We start from the raw sequence: 21,014 nt of genomic DNA on the forward strand, positions 1-21,014 counted from the left end.
AAATTCTGAGGAGAGGGAAGAAACTGTCTTCTAGAACTGATATCTTAAAATATTTAAAATGTCGAACAAAACATAATGCACATGTAAAGAAGCAACAGAGTTGCTTCTTTCAAAAAATAAAGATTTCTGGTTTCCAATTTGGCATTTAAGAAGCTGGAAGTCATCACTCCATCCTAGCAAAGTAAAAATCCAAACAAGCTGAAAGATCAACAGCTCTTTTTAGATTCATCAGAGAAGTGGGGGTCACAGCACAAGTCAACAAACCCAAAATGGAGGAAAATGACAGACCAATGCAGGGAGTAAGGACTGGCCAGAGCAAACACCCCCGAGCACTATCCTCAGAAGGAACCAGTGCTGTCACAGGGAAATCTGAACTGTGAGTGACAAATTACAGGAGCTCAGCATGGACACATGTGAGAGATACAAATACCAGGGGGACCCAGTTATCTGGGGCACACACATACATTTCTGAGTTTTACCTCCAGTTTCTCACAGTGAATAATGAGGGAAAAAAAATTCTCCCAACCTAGCTATCCTGTCCTGTATCAACATGGGGAAAAAAATCTGAGAAGCACTATGAAGTTGACAGCTCAGAACAGACTCATTAAAGACTGAAACCTAAATCACAGACCTAAATACAAAGCTCCTCCTCCCCACCACAACTTACCACAACATTAAGGGGTGTGTGTGTGTGTGTGTGTGTGTGTGTGTGTATGTGTATTTATATATATATAGATATATAAATATATATATACATCTAGTGTATATATATACACACACATCTATATATATATGTGTGTATGTATGTATATGTGTGTGTGTGTGTGTATATATATATATACACACACACACATACACACACACACACATACACATCTAGTAACCAGGTATGGATATCAAGAAAAAAAATAACCAAAAAGGCAAAAAAACACAGTTGGAAGAGATAGAGCAAGGATCAGAACCAAACTCAATTATGACACAGATGTTGCGAATATTAGACTAGGAATTTCAGTTAATTGTAATTAAGATCCTAAGAGATTTAACTGATAAAGCAGACAGCAGAAACAGGTAAAGACAGGAACTCCTAAGAACCAAAGAGAGATGCTAGAGATAGAAAATAATATAATAGAAAAGAAGAATACCTTTGAAGACTTACTGGTAAACTAGACAATACTGAGGAAAGAATCTCTCAGCTTGAGATTACCAAAAGAAACTTCCTAAATTGAAAAATGAAGAAAAAATGTGAGAAAATGACAAAAAGTGTAAATTACCTATAACGGGAATTACAGAAAAAGAAACATAAAATATTTGAAACGAAAGTGAGAATATCCACAAATTAATCTCAGACACAAAACCACAGATGGCAAAAGCTCACAGAACACCAGGCAGAATAAATGCCGACACATTTATACATAGCATATCATTTTCAGACTATACAAAATCAAGATAAAGAAAAATACTGAAAGAAACTAGAAGGAAAAAAAAATTAGATAGCAATGATAAATATTATCTATGTCTTCTCCTTAAAGCAAGAAGGGGAGTAAAATGTCTCTAATGTTTACAGGGGGAAAAAAAAAAAACCACCAACCAGGGAGTTTATACCCTGATAAACTGTCCTTCCAAAATGAAGAACACAAAATGACCTACTCAGAAAAATAAAAAAGGAAAGCAGTTGATGCCAATATACCTGCTTTGTAAAGAATGCTAAAACAAATTATTAGAGAGAAGGAAACTGACAATGGTCAGAAACTCAATATGCATAAAGAAAAGAAGAGCATCAAAAAAGGGGTAAGTGGAGGTAATATAAACACTTATAAAAATTCTTAGTTGATCTAACAAATTAACAGTTCATTTTAAAACAATATAAGTGAAATGAATGACAAGAATGATACAGGGAGAGGGAAGTAAAATTAGGATTATTTTATTATTCTAAAGTACTCTCACTACCAGTGGAGGGGCAATGAGGAACAGTGCTGCTTTATAGTGGACTTCTATTAGTGCACAATTAAGAGTTAAGTGACAGCCTGGGAGTGGTGGCTTACGCCTGTAATCCCAGTACTTTGAGAGACAGGGTGAGTGGATCACCTGAGCTGAGGAGTTTGAAACCATGATGAAACCCCGTCTCTACTAAAAATGCAAAAATTAGCAGGGCGTAGTGGCGCATGCCTGTAATCTTAGCTATTCAGGATGCTGAGGCAAGAGAATTGCCTGAACCCGGGAGGCGGAGGCTGCAGTGAGCAGAGATCACTCCATTGTACTCCAGCCTAGGCAACAAGAGTGAAACTCTGCTTTGGGTGGGGGGAAAAAAAAAGAGTAAGTGACAGTAAGACAGGAGTGAAAATGCAATCTTACATAATGCTCAGTTAAACCACAAAAGGTGGAAACAAGTCAGAGACAAAAATAGAAACAAAGAAAAAGGCAACAAACAAAACCAGCAGATACTAATCCAATTAAAGTCACATTCCACCTAACAACTTTTTCAGTAAATGACAGATTGTGTAAATTACAGTGGTCCCATACAGTTATAATGGACCTGAAAAATTCTTAACCCAGGTGGCATCACAGCCATGTTAAAGTCTTAGTGCCGTGGAATACCTGTGTTTGTGGTGATGTCAGTGTAAATAAACTTACTGCACTGCCAGTTGCCTAGAAGTGCAGAATAGTATAACATATTCGGCAATGATAATAAATAACCATGTTACTGATTTATGTATTTACTATACTATTTATTGTTATTTTAGAGTATACTCTTCCTACTAATTAAAAAACCCACTTAAAATATTTTAAAAAAATATTAAAAGTAGATGATATGAAAAGATAAAATATATGCTAATTGTAATTTTAAAAAAAGCAGGAAACACAGCAGACTTCAAGCCAAGCAACGTTTTCTGGGATAAAGAGCAGCATTACATAGTAACAAAGGAGTCCACTCTCCAAGAAGACATAACAATCCTTAACATTTATGCACCTAACAATGGATACATAAGGCAAAAAAAGGCAGACCACCAAGGAAACATAGAGGAATTCAGTAGCTGAGTAGGAGAATTTAGTATCAATCAATAAAAACATAGAAACAGTGGAAATCAAAATCAACAACACCATCAACCAACTGAATATATAGTCATCCCTTGATATTCATGGGGGATTGGTTCTAGTACCCCAGAAGATACCAAAATCCACACATACTAAAGCTCCACAAATTACCCTGTGTAACCAGGGTATGTAAGAGTCAACTCTCTGTATCCCTGGGTCTTCATCTCACAAACACTGCATTTTCAACCTCCATTTGTTTTTGGAAGTGTAGCCTGCAGCAGCAGGAGAATACACATTCTTCTTAAATTCAAATACAACATTCACAAAGTCACAACACATTCTGCATCATAAAATATACCTTAACAAATTTCAAAGAATAAGAAATTATACAACGTGTGGAGGGCAGCTTGAATCTACAAATCAGACTTAAACTAGAAGTCAATAAAATTAAAAGGACTAGTTAATCTTCAAAATAGTTCAAGATTAAATAGCACACTCCTATTAGCTTTAATCTAGGAATCGACAGATGTATAAACTAGAAGTCAATAAAAGTAAAAGGACTGGTTAATCTCCAAAATAGTTCAAGATTGAATAGCACACTCCTATTATAGCATGAGTAAAAAGATTTCTCAAGAAAATAAAACAACATTTTGAATTAAAGGAAAATAAAACTTATAAAAGTTTGTCGGATGGAGCAAAAGCAGTGCTTACAGTGGAATTTACAACACTGAATGCATATATCAAAAAAGAGGACGTACTGGGCCGGGAGCAGTGGTTTATGCCTACAATCCCAGCACTTTCAGAGGCTAAGGCCGGACGATCAATTGAGGTCAGGGGTTTGAGACCAGCCTGGAAACTGTGTCTCTACTAAAAATGCAAAAATTAGCCAGGTGTGGTGGCAGGCACCTGTAATCCCAGGTACTTGGGAGGCTGAGGCAGGAGGATTGCTTCAGCCTGGGAGGTGGAGGTTGCAGTGAACTGAGATCATGCCAGTGCGCTACAGCCTGGGTGACAGAGTGAGACTCTGTCAAAAAAAAAAAAAACAACCAAAAAACTGGCTGGGCGCAGTGGCTCATGCCTGTAATCCTCAGCACTTTGGGAGGCCAAGGCGGGTGGATTACGAGGTCAGGAGATCGAGAACATCCTGGCTGAAACAGTGAAACCGGGTCTCTACTAATACAAAAAATTAGCTGGGCATGGTGGCGGGTGCCTGTAGTACCCGCTACTTGGGAGGCTGATGTAGGAGAATGGCATGAACCCGAGAGGCGAAGCTTGCAGTGAGCTGAGATCATGCCACTGGCTGACAGAGCAAGACCCATCTCAAAAAAAAAAAAAAAAAAAAAAAAAAAAAGGACTGAAAATCAGTCACTTATGCATACACCTTAAAAAATGTGAAGGAGCAAATTAGATATAAAAAAAATTAAGCAATAAAAATTAGAACAGAATGCAATCAAACTGAAAACAGGAAATCAATAAAAAACAAGTCAATGAAACCAAACTAGTTCTGTGAAAAGATCCATACATCAATAATCCCCTACCTTTCAGGCTAATAAAAAAAGAAGACACAAATAACTCACTTCAGAAATGAAAGCGCAAATGTAGCTATTGATGCCAATGGACATTAAAAGATAATAAGAGAATGCAATAAAAAAAAAGGCCAAAAAATCTAGAGGAAGTGAACCAACTTCTTGAGAGGCAATTTGCCAAAACTCACATAATCTGAATAAGTAGATATCAAGTAAAAAAAATTCAAGGCAATAATAAATAATCTTCTAAAAAAGAAGGCTCTAGGCCTACATCAGCTCACTGGTGAATTCTACCAACATTTAAGGGAAGAAACTACAATTCTCTACAATCTCTTTAAAGAGAAAGAAATAGAATACTTGCTAACTCATTTTACATGGCCAGTACTACTCTAAATCCAAAATCAGAAAGACATTTCAAGAAACAAAAACTACAAATCAAAATCTCTTATAAATACGATACAAAAATGTTCAGCAAAATATTAGCAAATGAAATACAATAACCTGTTTTGCAATCCAATCAAGTGAGATTTATCCCTGATGTGCAGAGACAGTTTAATTGAAAATCAATTAATGTAATCCATTAAATCAAAAGGCTTAAAAAAAAAAATCACACGACGGCAGGCCAAGGGGATGACTGCAATCCCAGCACTATGGGAGGCTGAGGTGGGCAGATGGCTTGAGCTTAGGGGTTCAAGACCAGCCTGGGTAACATGGTGAAATCCTGACTCTACTAAAAATACAAAAATTAGCCAGGTGTGGTGGTGCATGCCTGTGCTCCCACCTACTCTGGAGGCTGAGGTGGGAGGATTGCTTGAGATTGGGAGGCAGAGGTTGCAGGGAGCTCAGATTGCACCTCTATACTCCAGCCTGGGCAACAGAGTGAGACCAAATCTCAAAAAATATTAATAGTTAAAAAACAAAAGGTTTACAAATTGGGAAGGAAGAAATAAAACTGCTCTCTCCATGGACAACATAAAATACGCAGACAATCTGAAGGAAGTGACAAAAAAAACCTCTTGAAATTAATAAGAGATTAACTCACAATTGCATGATCTAAGAGTAATATGAAGAAAGACAACTGTTTCTTTTTTTTGAGATGGAGTTTCACTCTTGCTACCCAGGCTGGAGTGGAATGGTGTAATCTTGGCTCACTGCAACCTCTGCCTCCCAGGTTCAAGTGATTCTCCAGCCTTGGCCTCCCAAGTAGTTGGGATAATAGGCAAGTGCCACCAACCTGGCGAATTTTTTTGTATTTTTAATAAAGACGGGGGTTTCTTCATGCTAGTCAGGCTCATTTCCAACTCCTGACCTCAGGTGATACCCGCCTTGGCCTCCCAAAATATTGAAATTACAGGCATGAGCCACTGTACCCAGCCAACTGTTTCTTATATACCAGCAATGAACTAGTGGAATTTGGAATTAAAAACACAATACTCTTTACATAACATTCCCAAAATAAAGTAGGTATAAATCTAGGAAACATATACAAGATCTATATGAGGAAAATGACAACAATAAAAAAAAAATGATGAAGATACCAAAGAAGAAATAGAGAAATATTCCTGCATGAGAAGACTCAATTCTAACAAGTTATTACACTTTGTAGATATAAACTGATATTAATGTTTACATGAAGAGATATATTTGTAGTATGTACTGCCTTAGAATATTGTACAATTTTCTTTTCTGTCTTGCTCTGTCTTCGAGACTGAAGGGCAGCGATCAAAGTTAACTATAATCTCCAACTCCCGGGCTCAAACAATGTGCCCACTTCAGCCTACTGAATATCTAGGAGAGAGGTGTGCACCACTACACCTGGCTAATTTTTGTACTTTTTGCTATGTCGCCCAGTCTGGTCTTGAACTTTTGGCCTCAAAGAATTCTCTCATCTTAGCCTCCAAAGTGCTGAGACTACAGAAATGAACCACTGCATCTAGCTAAAAAAAAATTTTTTCAGAACTTTTTGTAAAGACAGAGTCTTGCTATGTTACCCAAGCTGGTCTCATACTCCTGGCCTCAAGGGATCCTCTGACCTCAGCCTCTCAAAGCACTGGGATTACAGGTGTGAGCCACTAAGCCTGGCAATTCTTCTGTGTCTCAATCTCTGTTCACATAGAGCTCTCCAGAATAGATTTTTGTGAGCTATTTTAATTTCTCTAATAATGATTATTTCACCTCTGCCATTTCTTATGTTGTATACACATGCAACTTCTTTTTCTTGAAGCAATTTTTGAAATGTTCTGTCTGCTTTTATTCACTGAGGGAAGAACATTAAGGCATACTTTCTAAAAGTTTCATTATTAATTTCTGAAAGTCTATTTCATTTATATCCCATTCCAAGTATTTTCTTATAATATCTTTATGTTCAGTTGTACTTAAATTCATAGAATAAGACTATGTCTAACATAATATTCTTTTACATAAAAACTGGATCTGGCTTACCTCTGACATGGAATTTTTGTGTCTGTCTAGATGAATAAAATCTGTTTTTTTTGTACCAAAATTTAATACCAAAACTTTTGGTGCTAAAACTAATTCTAGTTTAGAATTAGTTTGGTGCTAAAACTAATTCTAAATTATGATTTACTTTAAGAAATAATGAAGGCTGGGAATGGTGGTTATTAATCCTGTAATCCCAGCACTTTCGGAGGCTGAGGTGGGCGGGCAGATCTATTTGAGGTTAGGAGTAGATCCTAACCAACGTCTGACCAACATGGCAAAACCCTGTATCTACAAAAATACAAAACTTAGCTGGGGATGGTGGCACATGCCTGTAATCCCATGTGCCTGCAATCCCAGCTGTTCTGGAGGGTGAGGCAGGAGAACTGCTTGAATATGGGAGGAGGAGGTTGCAGTGAGCTAAGATTGCGCCACTGCCCTCCAACCTGGGTGACAGAGCAAGACTCCGTCAAAATAAACAAACAAACATACATTTCATTCATGTTTAAAATGGCTTAAATGAAGAATTATTCACAGTAACATTATTTCTAATTTTCACAATTATTAATTAAACTGGTCAAAGTAGATCACTGACATACCATACAGCTCTACTTGTACTAATAGTAATTTCCAAAACATAAGTTAAAAAAAAAACAACAAAAAAAATCAGAGTCAAAGAGAGTATGCTCACAGGCTACATATAATTTGCACAAAGGAAAACAAAAACAAATTATACAAATACATGTGTGAATTTACCTAAACAAAAGAGTTTTGTACCATACTCAAATAACTATTAACACAGGTGGCTGCTCTGGTAATAAATATAGTTAGAAGCAGAGGGAAGAAGAATTCACAGACCCCTTTTCTTTTCATTTTGTACAAACACATTCAAAATTATGCAGCATTATAGTAACAAAATGAATGTTAAAATATCACTAGTTTCTAAATCTGAAAGACTAGTCAGAAAATCCATCTGGTTTTCCTTTTAAAATTTTTATATTAAATTTTAATTTCTGGCTGGGTGCAGTGGCTCATGCCTGCAATCCCAGCATTTTGGGAAGCTGAGGTGGGTGGATCACCTGAGGTCAAGAGTTTGAGGCCAGCCTGGCAAATGTGGTGAAATCCCTTCTCTACTAAAAATACAAAAATCAGCTGGGCATGGTGGCAGGCATCTATAATGCCAGCCACTAGGGAGGCTGAGGCAGGGGAATCGCTCGACCCTGGGAGGCAGAGGTTGCAGTGAGCTGAGATCGCACCAATGCACTCCAGCCTGGGCAACAACAGTGAAACTCTCTTAACAACAATAAAAAATTTAATTTCTATGAATAAGACTGGAGCAGCAACTTGCCCACTCAAGTTTTCTACTTCTGGGTAAAATTTCATCATTTATGTTCTGCTAGGAAAAAGCTTCTAGATTTTCAAACTTGTTATATTTTTATACAATAGTTCTAAAATTTCTTCTATTAACACATCTGTAACCCTGTAGCAAATTTCTCCAACACTACTTTTAACATTTTTCATTTTTTTCATCTGTGAGAAATATCCATTTGATCTTTTCAAGGATTCAACTTCTGGATTCATTTAGGTAATTTCTAAATACAAAACTAAAATAAAGTAGGCTTAAGGAGATTTACTGTGTTAAAAACATGTACAAATAACACCAAAAGAAGTAACAATAGATGATGAAATGCTCCAGTTATCTTATCAAAATGAACAAAAAATATCCAAGAAGAAAACTAACATAGATGTTACTGCATGTTGCATGCAAATAGCATTTGGAGATACTTATGTTATACATGTGTCTTTAAACATTTCACAACATGCATTATAGTAAAGGTCAAATAACATTCCATTGTGTATATATTTAGATACACCCTCCCCTGTTTTCTTCATCCATTCATCTTTCAATGGCCATGTAGTTTGTTTCTTGGCTACTGCAAATAATACTACAATTAATATCAAGTGCAGACAGATGCTGATGTTGTTTCCTTTGGATATATATGAAGTGAATGGCTGGATTATATGGTAGCTCTATTTTTAATTTTTTAAGTAACCTTCATCTGTTTTCCATAATGGCTGTACCAATTTATATCCCCCACCAGGATTGTATGGTTTGTTCTCTTTTCTCCACATCCTCAGTATCACTTTTAACTTTTTGATTAACATCCACTGATGTAGTTAGGCTTTGTGCCCCCACCCAAATCTCATCTTCAATTGTAATCTCCACAAATACCCACGTGTCAAGGGAGACCAGGTGCATGGGGGTGGTTTCCTCCATGCTGTTCTTGTGATAGTGAGTTCTCACAAGATCTAATGATTTTATCGGGCTCTTCCATCTCTGCTTGACAATTCTCCTGCCGCCTTGTGAAGAAGTGCCTTGCTTTCCCTCACCTTCTGCCATGATTCTAACTAAGTTTCCAGAGGCCTTCCAGCCATGTAGTACTGTGAGTCAATTAAACCTCTTTCTAAATTTCCCAGTCTTGGGTATGTCTTTATCAGCAGTATGAAAACTGACTAATAAAGCCATCCTAAGATATGAGGTGATATTTCATGATGGATTTGATTTGAAATTCCCTGATAAGTTCTACTAAGCAGTGTGTCATATACCTGTTGACCATTACTATACTTTCTTTGGAAAAATGTCTATCCAGGTCCTTTTGCCCACTTTTACTTGTAGGTTACTTTTTGGTTACTAAGTAAGATGAGTTTTGGAGATATTCGGGGTATTAACCCTTATTGGAATTTATGGTTGGCAAGTACCATCTCCCAAACTCTCAGGATGCTTTTAACTTTGTTGATTGCTTTCTTTGCTGTATACAAGCTTTTCAGTTTGATGCAATCCACCTATTTTTGCTTTTATTACCTATGTCTTTAGTGACACATCCAGAAAAATCACTGCTAAGATCAATGTCATGCAGCTTTCCCTGCTCTTTTCTTCTATTGTGGTTTTAAGTCTTATGTTTATAAGTCCTCGATTCATTTTGAGTTGCTTTTTGTGTATGATGTAAGATAAAAATCTAATTCCATTTTTATATATGTGGATGTCCAGTTTTCCCAAAAAAAGACTATCCTTTTCCACTGTATTTTCTTGGATCCTTTGTCAAATACCAGCTGACCCTATTTATGTGGGGGTTTTCTTCCAGGCTTTCTATAAAGTACCATTGTTCTCTGTATTTTTTTTACATACCAGTCACTATCTTACCATTTTCATTACTGTCGCTTTGTAACGTACTCTGAAATCAGGAAGTGTAATGGCCCAGCCTTGTTTATCTTGTCCAAGATTCCTTTAGTTCTTCAGGGTGTCTTTTGATTCCACACAAATTTTACAATAGTTTTTTGTATTTCTGTGCAAATGCCATTGGAATTGTGAGACATCACTTAGTGTAGTATGTACATTATGATAAATACTGATTCTTCTAATCCATGAACATGGAGAGTCCTTGCTATTTATTTCTGTCATCTTCAGCTTCCTTCACGGATGTTTAACATATTTCAGGCTACAGATCTTTCCATTTCTTTTGGGGATGATTCATTATTAACACATACAAATACTATGATATCTGTATGTTAATTTTGTATCCTGAAGCTTTAATAAATTTGTTTTTTTCTTTTTGGTTCTAATAATTTTTCCTGGAGGTGTTAATTAGGTTTTTTTTTCCATCTATATGATCATGACTTCTGCAAACCAAGACTTCTTTTCCTTTTTCTTCCCAATAAGTATTTCTCTATCTCTTTATCAAAACTAACTGCTCTGGCTAGGACTTCTAGTACTATGTGGAACAGGAGTACTAAAAGTGAGCATGCTTGTCTTCCTCCTGATTTTAGTGAAAAAGCTTTCCATTATCCCCAATTGAGTATGATGTTAACTACAGATCTGTGATATATGGCCTTAATTATATTGAGATACATTCCTTATGTAATTCATTGAGAATTTTTATCATGAGAAAACATTGAGTTTTTGTCAAATGCTTTTAATCCAGCCACTGAGATAATCATATAATCATGTCTTTTATGTTTATGTAGTATATCACACTGATTAGTTTGCAATGTTTGCATGATCATTACATCCTATGGATAATTCCCTCTTGATCATAGTATGTTAGCCTTTCAATGTGTAACTGAATTTGGATTGGTAATATTTTTTAGTACTTTTATCTCGTTAGTATTTTTGCTGGTATTTTGTTAAGAACTTACACTGATTTTAGCAATTAATGTAATCATGATAACAACACAGTAAGGGTAAACCATATGTTTATCCAAAAAGCTACAAAGCCTATTTAACTGGCTACTGAAAGATTAAGAAAAAGAAAAGCTCAGCAAATTTAAGAAAATGTAATTATCAGGTGACAGAAGATACTAAAAGTATATGAGAAAACCTAGTTGACAGTCTTTCATTCACTGGTTAAAAATTAGGAAAACCAAAAGAACCTACATATGTACTCACACAATACTACATTTTATATTTCAGCCTACTTATGGAAGATAAATGCTTGTAACAGAATTTTTTAAATGAGGAGGACATTCCTATATTAACAAGTAAGGTATCACTGAGATAAAGAATTCCACTGAATATGTCCACTAACATGAAGTTACCATATGAAAGCACACTACCCATTTTTCCACTTCTGAGAAGACTCTACTCAGTTTAGATTTCATGTCCCCACTCTATTTTACTGACCTCTACTACACAAACAGGTATAGTCTAATTTTTAAAGATTCAAATATAAAAATTCTGTAACTTCAGTGATTACTCACTGAATAATTTTTTATATTGTATCTTTAAAAATTACACTGTCATTTAAAATTCATACATTTCTTTCCCTTGATACAAATTGAGATTATTTTAATATCTTCAACTGTACAAACAATACTAATAGGTAGAATGCATTTAAAATTAGTTCCTGCGTATCATGTGATATGTGTCCGCACCCAAATCTCACCTTGAATTGTAGTTCCCATAATCCCCATGTACCATGGGAGGGACCCAGTGAGAGATATTAATAATTTAATAATGGGGGCAGTTACCCTCATGCTATTCTCATGATACTGAGTTCTCACAAGATCTGGTAGTTTTATACAGGACTTTTTCCCCACTGCTCACCATTTCTCCTTCCTGTCACCATGTAAAGAAGGATGTGTTTGTTTCTCCTTCCACCATGACTGTAAGTTTCTTGAGGCCTCCCCAGCCATGCTGAATTCTGAGTCAATTAAACCTCTTTCCTTCATAAATTACCCAGTTTTGTGGATGTCTTTATTAGCAGCATGAGAATAGACTAACACATCAGGCATGTTTAATGTTAGAATCAAACACAGTTTCAAGATATTTTACTGTCAAGTATAATTTTCACCAGCTCTTCTCATTTATTGGGGTCATAAAAAATTATCTAACTGGGGCCAAGCACAGTGGCTCACACCTGTAATCCCAGCACTTTGTGAGGCTGAAGCGCAAGGATCACTTCGTCCCTGGTGTTTTGAGATCAGCTTTAAAAACACAGCAAGACCCTATCTGTAATAAAAATTAAAATAAACTGGCTTGGAATGTTAGCAGTCCTAGTTACTCCAGGGGCTGAAGAGGAGGATGGCTTGAGCCCAGGAGTTCAAGGCTGCAGTAAACTAAAATTGTCCCCTTAATGCACTCCAGCTTGGGCAACAAGGGACACCTGGTCTCTTAAAAAATAAAATAATAAAATTACTTTTCCTATATCAAAAGACTAAGAAAATGTTTTTAAAAGAGCAACAACATAATACATGAAAAAAAGACATACCCAAAACTTGGAATGGCAGGTTAAGAATTTTTATTCATGACACTCATGTAAAAAGATGGGCAATTCTTAACCCATTTATGCCTAGTGTTCCACTATTGGAACGCTAAGCATGCGGGGGTTACTTATATCCTATTGCTTAAGGTCATCGCCAAGGTATGACTGCAAAAATTCAAAAAATTGCAACCTCCAGCATAAATGGATTTAAATGCATTTTGTAAAACAAAATCAATCCCTAGGTTATAATATCCCAACCTGAAGGTATATCAACTTTGATTCAATAAATCTCTAAGGCCACCGTGTGTATCTTGTGGAGCACAGGGAGAAGTGAAGTAGAGAAACAAACAGATAATTCTTAAAAACTTCCCATGAAGCTTGTCACAGATGAGTTAAAGAACCAGCCAGTTAAATGTTCTATATCTTACTACATCTCATAGTAAGATGAAAAATGGAAAATACCAGCACCTTTCCTGTCTTGGATAAAATTCTGCATCAAATCTACTTCCTACATCACTATTTTCTACTTGTACTAGAAACATAAGGGTAGACCTAAAAAATTACATATGTGTGTAATAAGCTTCCCCCACCATGAAATTCTGTTTGTTTTTTTTCTCCTTAAGACAGGGTCTCACTCTGCCGCAGAAGCTGGAGTGCAGTATCACACCACACTGCAGCCTCTGACTCTTCAAGCAGACCTTCAGTCTCAGCTCTGAAAGTAGCTGGAACTATAGGCACATGCCACTACACTTGGCTAACTATTAATTGTAGAGACCAGTCTCACTATGTTGCCCAGGCTGGTCTCAAATTCCTGGGCTAAAGAGGTATTCCTGCATCAGCCTCTCAAAATGCTGCAATTAAGACATGAGCCACCATGCCCAACATGGTTATTAAATCTCTCTTTATTTCACAATTTAAATTCAAAATGTTCAGCTACTCATAATATGAAAAAATGCTACCAATTTTTTAAGTATACCAACTCCACCACAAACTGTAAATCCGTATGTTACAGTTTAAATATTATGATAAAATTTGCTATACAAAGCAAAATATTTTTTTAAAAAGCTGAAATAACTTTAAAAACAAACAGCCTTGAACTAATGGTAACTATAATTTGAAATGGTACGATGTTTAAGAGATACCTCAGTCTTAAAGAAAAACAGAAAACTTCAATAACAGTGACTTATTACAATCATTCATGAAAATTTTAAAAGAAAAGTAGACATTACATCCAGGGTTAGATGAAAGCTTCTAAATAAAGGTATAGAGGCAAATTATATTAAGTCAAAGCACTGCATACATAGCAAGTATTGTATTTAGGAAATAAAATACACAGTTTAAGGTAGTTACAGAAACTGCTATATATATATTAAATACAAATCTCAAATGCCTTCATTTGTCTTTAACAATTTGTTCACTAAAAATTTCAAACACATTTAATGAGTAGAATACAAAATACATGCAAGAGTATAATACCCACAACTCAAATCATCTAATATATTTATTTCATTTAAAGCCTGATATTTTCAAGTACATTTCATTTCATCTAAAGCATAGGTGACTGTTTCATTCTTGTTCTTAAGTTAAAACACTTACCTGGGTTTCATACAAATGGGCAATATGAAATTGAACTGCAATGGATCATGGGAAAAGATCAGTTACAATACAGTCTAATGTAATAAAGTAACAAAAAGTAGGGATAATATAAAATGTCAGACATACGCAAATGCTAAAACTATGGAACATACATTTGACTACGGGTGCAACTTCTGTTTTAAACAGAATGCAAAATTAACAAACAAAATGCAATTAAACCTAACAAAGATCATGCCAAGAAAAACAATCAATATAAAAGATTAAGTAATATTGTAACAAATTTATTAATAACTCTAATAATCATTAAAATCTGCAATAGGTAAGTATATGTCATAAAAAGTTCTTAATCAGAGTATTAAGGAAACACAAGCATTTAAGTTTACATATCTTGACAAATGGTATTCAAAATTTTACGTTAAAAACATAATATTTACTCTGTAATCAAGGAATGTTTTTCAGTGTGTATGCTTTTTCTTTATAGTCAATCTTTTATTAACAATTTTTTTTAAGTTATAGATCAAATACTAGTAACAACATAAGGAAACTTAGTGCACTTTTAATTCTTCAGAAATAGATCACTGTGGTCAAGAACAAACACAAATGGTCAAACTACCTGAAGAGCAAGACTTCAAAATAATTTATTTGAAGATTCAAATAAGGCAGAATATTTGGCTTCTTTTTGCAGCCCTTCTTGATGCCCAATTCCCCATCACCAGAGCACACAACAAAATCACAACGGATAACTACAAGTCCAACTATTTGTATTTTATAGTTTTTATTCATCCATGATAAACACCTTTTCTTGTTTTGTTTTAGGATATATCTTTTAAAACTTTCAAAATTATAAACAGAATACTTATATTTTTAAAGAAAAGTCCCATAGCAATCATGAAATTCTGACATCCCTTTGTCTCTCCTCCCTTCTGAATATTCCCTCCTTGCTTCTCCTAACTCATTTCTCTCAATGTCCTAAACATAAATTATACCTGGGATGGTTGATACAATTACCAATTCCTAGCTAAACTCTTTCAGATTTTGGTTTAGTGAACCTCTGTAAATGTCTGGAAAGCAGCCCCTTTAATATGCTCCACAGCTTTCCAGTAAGTTCCCCCATATCTAACATTGGAGAATAATGCATTAGATAACCATAAATTCCTTTCCATAAGAGAAAAATTACTCCAAAATTTTGTAATTAACTAAAATCAAACAAACTTTCTGAAACAAAGTTATTGCTTTATAAAAATAGACAAATAGAAAAAGTTAAGTAATGAGCCATAAAGTAAAAGAAAAATCTTTTTGTGTGATTTCAAGATAATAACCTCTCCCCCAAAAAAACAAAAGCAACAAAAGAAAAAAGTCATATATATGTACACACACCCACAGGTTGAGAGGTTTTCTTCATCTTCCCTCCCCTTTTCAGACAGAGTTTTCCTTACCACATAAAATCTAGTGAATCAAAATCTCACATCTCTGAATTGCTGGAAAGAAACTGGATGACAGATTAAGAAAAGGAAAAAGTACCAGTGCGGTGGCTTGTGACTGTAGTCCTAGTGCTTTGGGAGGCCCTGAGCCTAGGAGTTCAAGAACAGCCTGAGCAACATGGCAAAACCCCATCTCCACAAAAATACAAAAAATAAAAATAAAAATATTAGCCAGCCATTGCATGCGCCTTAAAGTTCCAGCTACTTGGGAGGCTAAAATAGGAGGATCACTTGAGCCTGGGAGATAAAGGCTTCAGTCAGCCATGGTTGCACCAAATGCACTCAGCCTGGTGAACAAAGTGAGACCCTGTCTCAAAAGATAAAACAAAATTAAAACACACACACACACACACACACACACACACACACACACACAGCAAAGAGAAAACCAAAAACTATGTCCCATATCCCCCACATCTGTACCCACCAAATACAGATAATAGAAAAGATTAGTGCTAACTAGCATCCTAATACTATCTGAACTTAAAATGCAAATTTAGGCTGGAGTCCCAGGTCTCTGACCTCACCATCCCATAAAATACAACATCATCTTTTGTAGGATAAAAATCTCTACCTTTCATCCTTCTGTTTTTTTTTTTGTTTTTTTTTTGTTTTTTTTTTAAGACAGTGTCTTGCTTTGTCACCCTGGCATGTAGTGGCACAAACTCGCCTCACTGCAATGTCCACCTCCCGGGTTCAGGCAATTCTCCTGCCTCAGCCTCCTGAGTAGCTGGGATTTCAAGTGTGCACCACTGCACCTGACTAACTTTTGTGTTTTTAGTAGAGATGGGGTTTTCACCATGTTGGCCAGGCTGGTCTCAAACTACTGACCTTAGGTGATCAACCCACCTCGGCCTCCCAAAGTGTTGGGATTACAGGTGTGAGCCACTGCTCCCAGCCCATGTTTCATTCTTATCTATACATTAAAAGGGAGTGTAATTATATAACTAGGTATACTCAGTATGGCAATATTCAATTATAGACTCAACTAGGTAAAAAATTGACATAAAAGGTCTTTAATATTCTAACATTTTTATTACAAAGGAAAATCACATAATTTAAAGTTTCATATTCTTTTTAAACATGTTTTTTTCCCAAAATATTAACTGTAGTCATTCATCTTAAAGAGTTCAAAAAACAGTATTTATTTTTTAAACTACACATTTTTAACTTATTCAGGTTTTGTTTAAAATTGGCTTTGAAAACTTTTGATTTTTGCAACATCACCAAGTACACACAAAAGTTTCAAAAAATAGTCAAGCTTACGGTATGTGCAAATCCTAAAATATTAAAAAGTGAAGTAATTCATTAATATGAAAACATAGACACCACAAAGGGAGAAAAACTACTAAAGTAGGTAATCACTATTTGTTAGTGCTCTGTGACATACCAGTCATTTCTACAGTTATCAAATAATAATACTGACTATCTTTCAGCAAGAAAAATGGTACCCAAATCAACTCAACTCCAGTGATTTAAACTCTCTGAATCAGGCACATGCCTTCTCACTTCTCTTCTCAAGAATGAACAGAAACAAAGGTATCAGTAGAAAAAAAGGTATCATCAATATTCTTTACTCAAAAGTATTGTATTTAAAAATACTTACTTTCAGCACTGGACAAAGTACATGGATTACAGTCAATCAAGGCTAACTGAAAATGCTGCAAGAGAAAAGTAAAAATATTAATGCACTAAATTAAGAGTGCATAAAAGTACACTTTCTATTTTAGCCTTTCAATGTCTATCAAAAAATAACAAAGCTATGCTATACACCAATGCACTACACTTGACCAAATAAAATTACTATAATTCCAAATTTATTTTGAAAATGTAAGTGTTAATATCAAGTTATTTCCCTGAGATAGTTAAGAATGGAGGCTGTATGGAAGAATTTACTATATTTATATTTTTGTTTTATTAAAAAACTTCAGATATTTGAGTCTTCCAGTAAACAAAATATTAAGGTATAAAATTAGACATGCACTTCATTATTTTAAAATCTGGAAAATACAATTATATTTTCAGAACATTATAGCTTATCTTGAGACTTGAACTTTAGAAAGTAACTTAGATAATATGAGAATTAACATAAAGAATAAAACATACCTGGTTTTAATGGTTCTTCAATGTCACTGTACTTCAGAACATTTAAAACCTGTATGTACAACCTACTTATACACATCAAGTAACCTTTTTCAAATTCACATGTGAAATGTAGTTGTTCTTTACTGATAAATTTTTTTTTCATTTATTGACAAAAGAAGAAATTGGACCTCAAGCACTGAAAGCAGGGTGCTTTTAAACATATTTAAAACAGGGTGCTAAACATTTTAAATGTATGTAAATTGTGTGTATAAAATATATAATCATTCATGAAATATTAAAACACTTATATTTCTACTCTAAATATATCATATAAGCCTATGCAGAATGCAAACCAACTTCTAATTCTCTGTCTACAGATAGAATAACTGTTAAAATCATACAGTAACATTTGATGTTTATCATCTATGAACTACTTAAGATAATAGGCCCTAAAACTCTTTTAAATAAAAAATGCATACATCTCTTTCAAACATTCTACAAACTATTCCCATAAATATTCCATTTTCAGAGCCTCCACTAACTTTCAAAAATAATCAACCATGATACCAACAAAGAACAAGTTACTTTAAAAGTAAACTACAAAAAGATCACCATCTACAATGAAAGTATTAAAACTGTACTAAAAATACTAATATTTAATGTTTAAAATGACACTATACATAGAACATAAGTTCTTTGTAAAAATAAATTATATTCAACAACCTTTAAAAACTAAGTTTCAGGGGAAAAATCAATGTGGGAATCACTGAGAACCTAAATATGCCTAGTCAGGTTGAGAACTGCCAATTAACAAAGAACAAAATTAATGTTTGCTACATGATACTACAATCAAAGAATGATCACAAATAGCATCATGAGAGTGAACACTTTAGCTAGTAGACACAGCTAGTAGACATCTGCGTTATAATATTTAAGTTAGGCTTTTCAGCAAATGGTGTTTGAAAAACTAAGTATCTGTATGAAAGTTGGGCCTGTTATATCATATGCAAAAGTTAGCTTAAAATGGATCAGAGACGTAAACTTAAGAGCTAAAACTATTAAAGTCTTAGAACAATAAGCAGGAAAAACCTTTAAGACATTGAATTTGGCAGTGATTTCTTGGACATGACGCCAGACGACACAGGTAACAAAAAAACAGATTTACTTAGCTTCACCAAAATTAAAAACTTTTGTACATGAATGAACCACAATCAAGATACTGCAAAGAAAAAAAACTTGGAAATTATAAACGTAATAAGGACTTAAAATATAGAATACAAAATATGTTACAAAAAGACCCCAAAATTTAAAATAGGCAAAGGACTTGAACAGTCATCTCAAATAATATGAATGGCCAATAAATACATGAAAAGATGCTCAAAATTATTAGCTATTAAGAGAAATACAACTCAAAACCACAATGTGATATCAATTCACTCCCATTGGGATAGCTACTATGAAGCAAACAAATACAAATGAAAAAGATTTTTTTCTTTTTCTTTTTTTCATTTATTGGCAAAGTGGTGAAGAAATTGGACCTCGAGCACTGAAAACAGGGACTCAATCTCTGTGTAAACCAATGTTCAAGGTAGCATTACTACAGGAGCCAAAATGGAATAACACAAATGTTCACCACAGATTAAAGGATTAAGAAAATGTGGTTTAACTACAGAATAGACTATTATTCAGCTATATTCATCCCAAAGGAATGGGAAGCTTCTGCCAGGGAGTTTGAGGCTGCAGTGAGCTCAGATCACACCACTGTTCTCCAGCTTTGGTGACAGAGTGAGACCCTGTCTCAAAAAAATACAGAAAATAAAAAGGAATTCTGAAACACGTCACAACATTGATGAATACCTGAAATATGCCAAGTGAAATAAGGCAGATAAAGAACGACAAATATTGTACAAGTCCATTTATATAAGATATGCAGAGTTCTACTGAGAGCCAGAAAGTAGAATAAAGGAACTCCCGGGTACTTGCAGGAAAAGAGAATGGCAAAGTATTGATTTATGGGTAAAAAATTTTTGTATGGGATAATGTAAAGTTCTGAAAACAAAGAGTGGTAATGGTTAAACTGCATTGTAATTAATGCCACTGAAATGTATACTAAAATGGCTACGTTATGTATATCTTCCCACGATAGCAACCAAATGAAGACAAAACCTAAAAATATTGAGGCTTCATTTAACTTATGAAGTTACTATTTACGTTTTTTAAAACTTACTGCTTGAAACACATTCTGAAATTGGTAAATTACTCATAATACAAATAGGCTTTTAATTATAAATACTTCATCAATCACTAATGAGAGACAATAACGCATGAAGGGGTTTAGAATATGTCACCCCAAAATAGGCGATTCTGACATAAAGATTATTTTGAGCTACAGGCAAATAAGAAACAGGTACAACAGAACTCCCTATCCTCCTTTCTACTTGAAAGGACAGGGTGATTCTTAATTTCTGAAGACAACTCTATATTCTTACAAGCCTAAAGGCAGCACAGAAGTAATCTATATAACTTCTGCCAAATATTTACCTTTCCACAAATTTGCTTCCCATGGAAACTTCAAGTCCTTCCCTTTGTCTTGTCATTTCTCTATAAATTTACTGTTCCTTTGGTTACATCTCACGGCAGCCCATATTGTACACTCCTGAGTTACTCACAGAAAGAAAATAAAACTTCAGGACCCTCTAAATTTATCATGCCAAGGGGGAAGTTAAACCCTAGAAACTGAATCACACAGAATGTGTGCAATTCTGTTTCTTACAGTTTCTTAGATAATAGCTCCTGCTCATTGATCTTGTTCAGTAAATAACTAGGAGACACCAGACATTCCCCATTCCAATCACTGATCTTTGGGATTAATTGTCCTTTTATTGGCCTAATTCAGACTGGATGGTGCCCAAGACCCCATGACAGTTACATCTTTAGTGTGAAATGTTTTTTTTTTTTTTTTAATTGATCATTCTTGGGTGTTTCTCGCAGAGGGGGATTTGGCAGGGTCACAGGACAATAGTGGAGGGAAGGTCAGCAGATAAACAAGTGAACAAAGTTCTCTGGTTTTCCTAGGCAGAGGACCCTGCGGCCTT

General features: G+C 34.9%; 1 protein-coding gene across 43 annotated transcripts in view; it reads right to left on the bottom strand.

Moving 5' to 3' along the window:
- UTY (ubiquitously transcribed tetratricopeptide repeat containing, Y-linked) overlaps window positions 1–21,014 on the bottom strand; it is a 249,115-nt gene that overhangs the window by 144,656 nt on the left and 83,445 nt on the right. For 39 of the 43 annotated variants that reach the window (XM_063804975.1, XM_063804974.1, XM_063804973.1 and 36 more), the window contains 2 exon segments: window positions 17,441–17,495; window positions 14,354–14,388 (listed from right to left, as the gene is read on the bottom strand). In XM_063804975.1, coding sequence (XP_063661045.1) covers window positions 14,354–14,388; window positions 17,441–17,495 — 90 coding nt within the window. 43 annotated transcript variants of the gene reach the window in all.

The sequence above is a fragment of the Pan troglodytes genome, chromosome Y (genome assembly GCF_028858775.2).
Source record: "Pan troglodytes isolate AG18354 chromosome Y, NHGRI_mPanTro3-v2.0_pri, whole genome shotgun sequence".
Lineage (NCBI taxonomy): Eukaryota > Metazoa > Chordata > Mammalia > Primates > Hominidae > Pan > Pan troglodytes.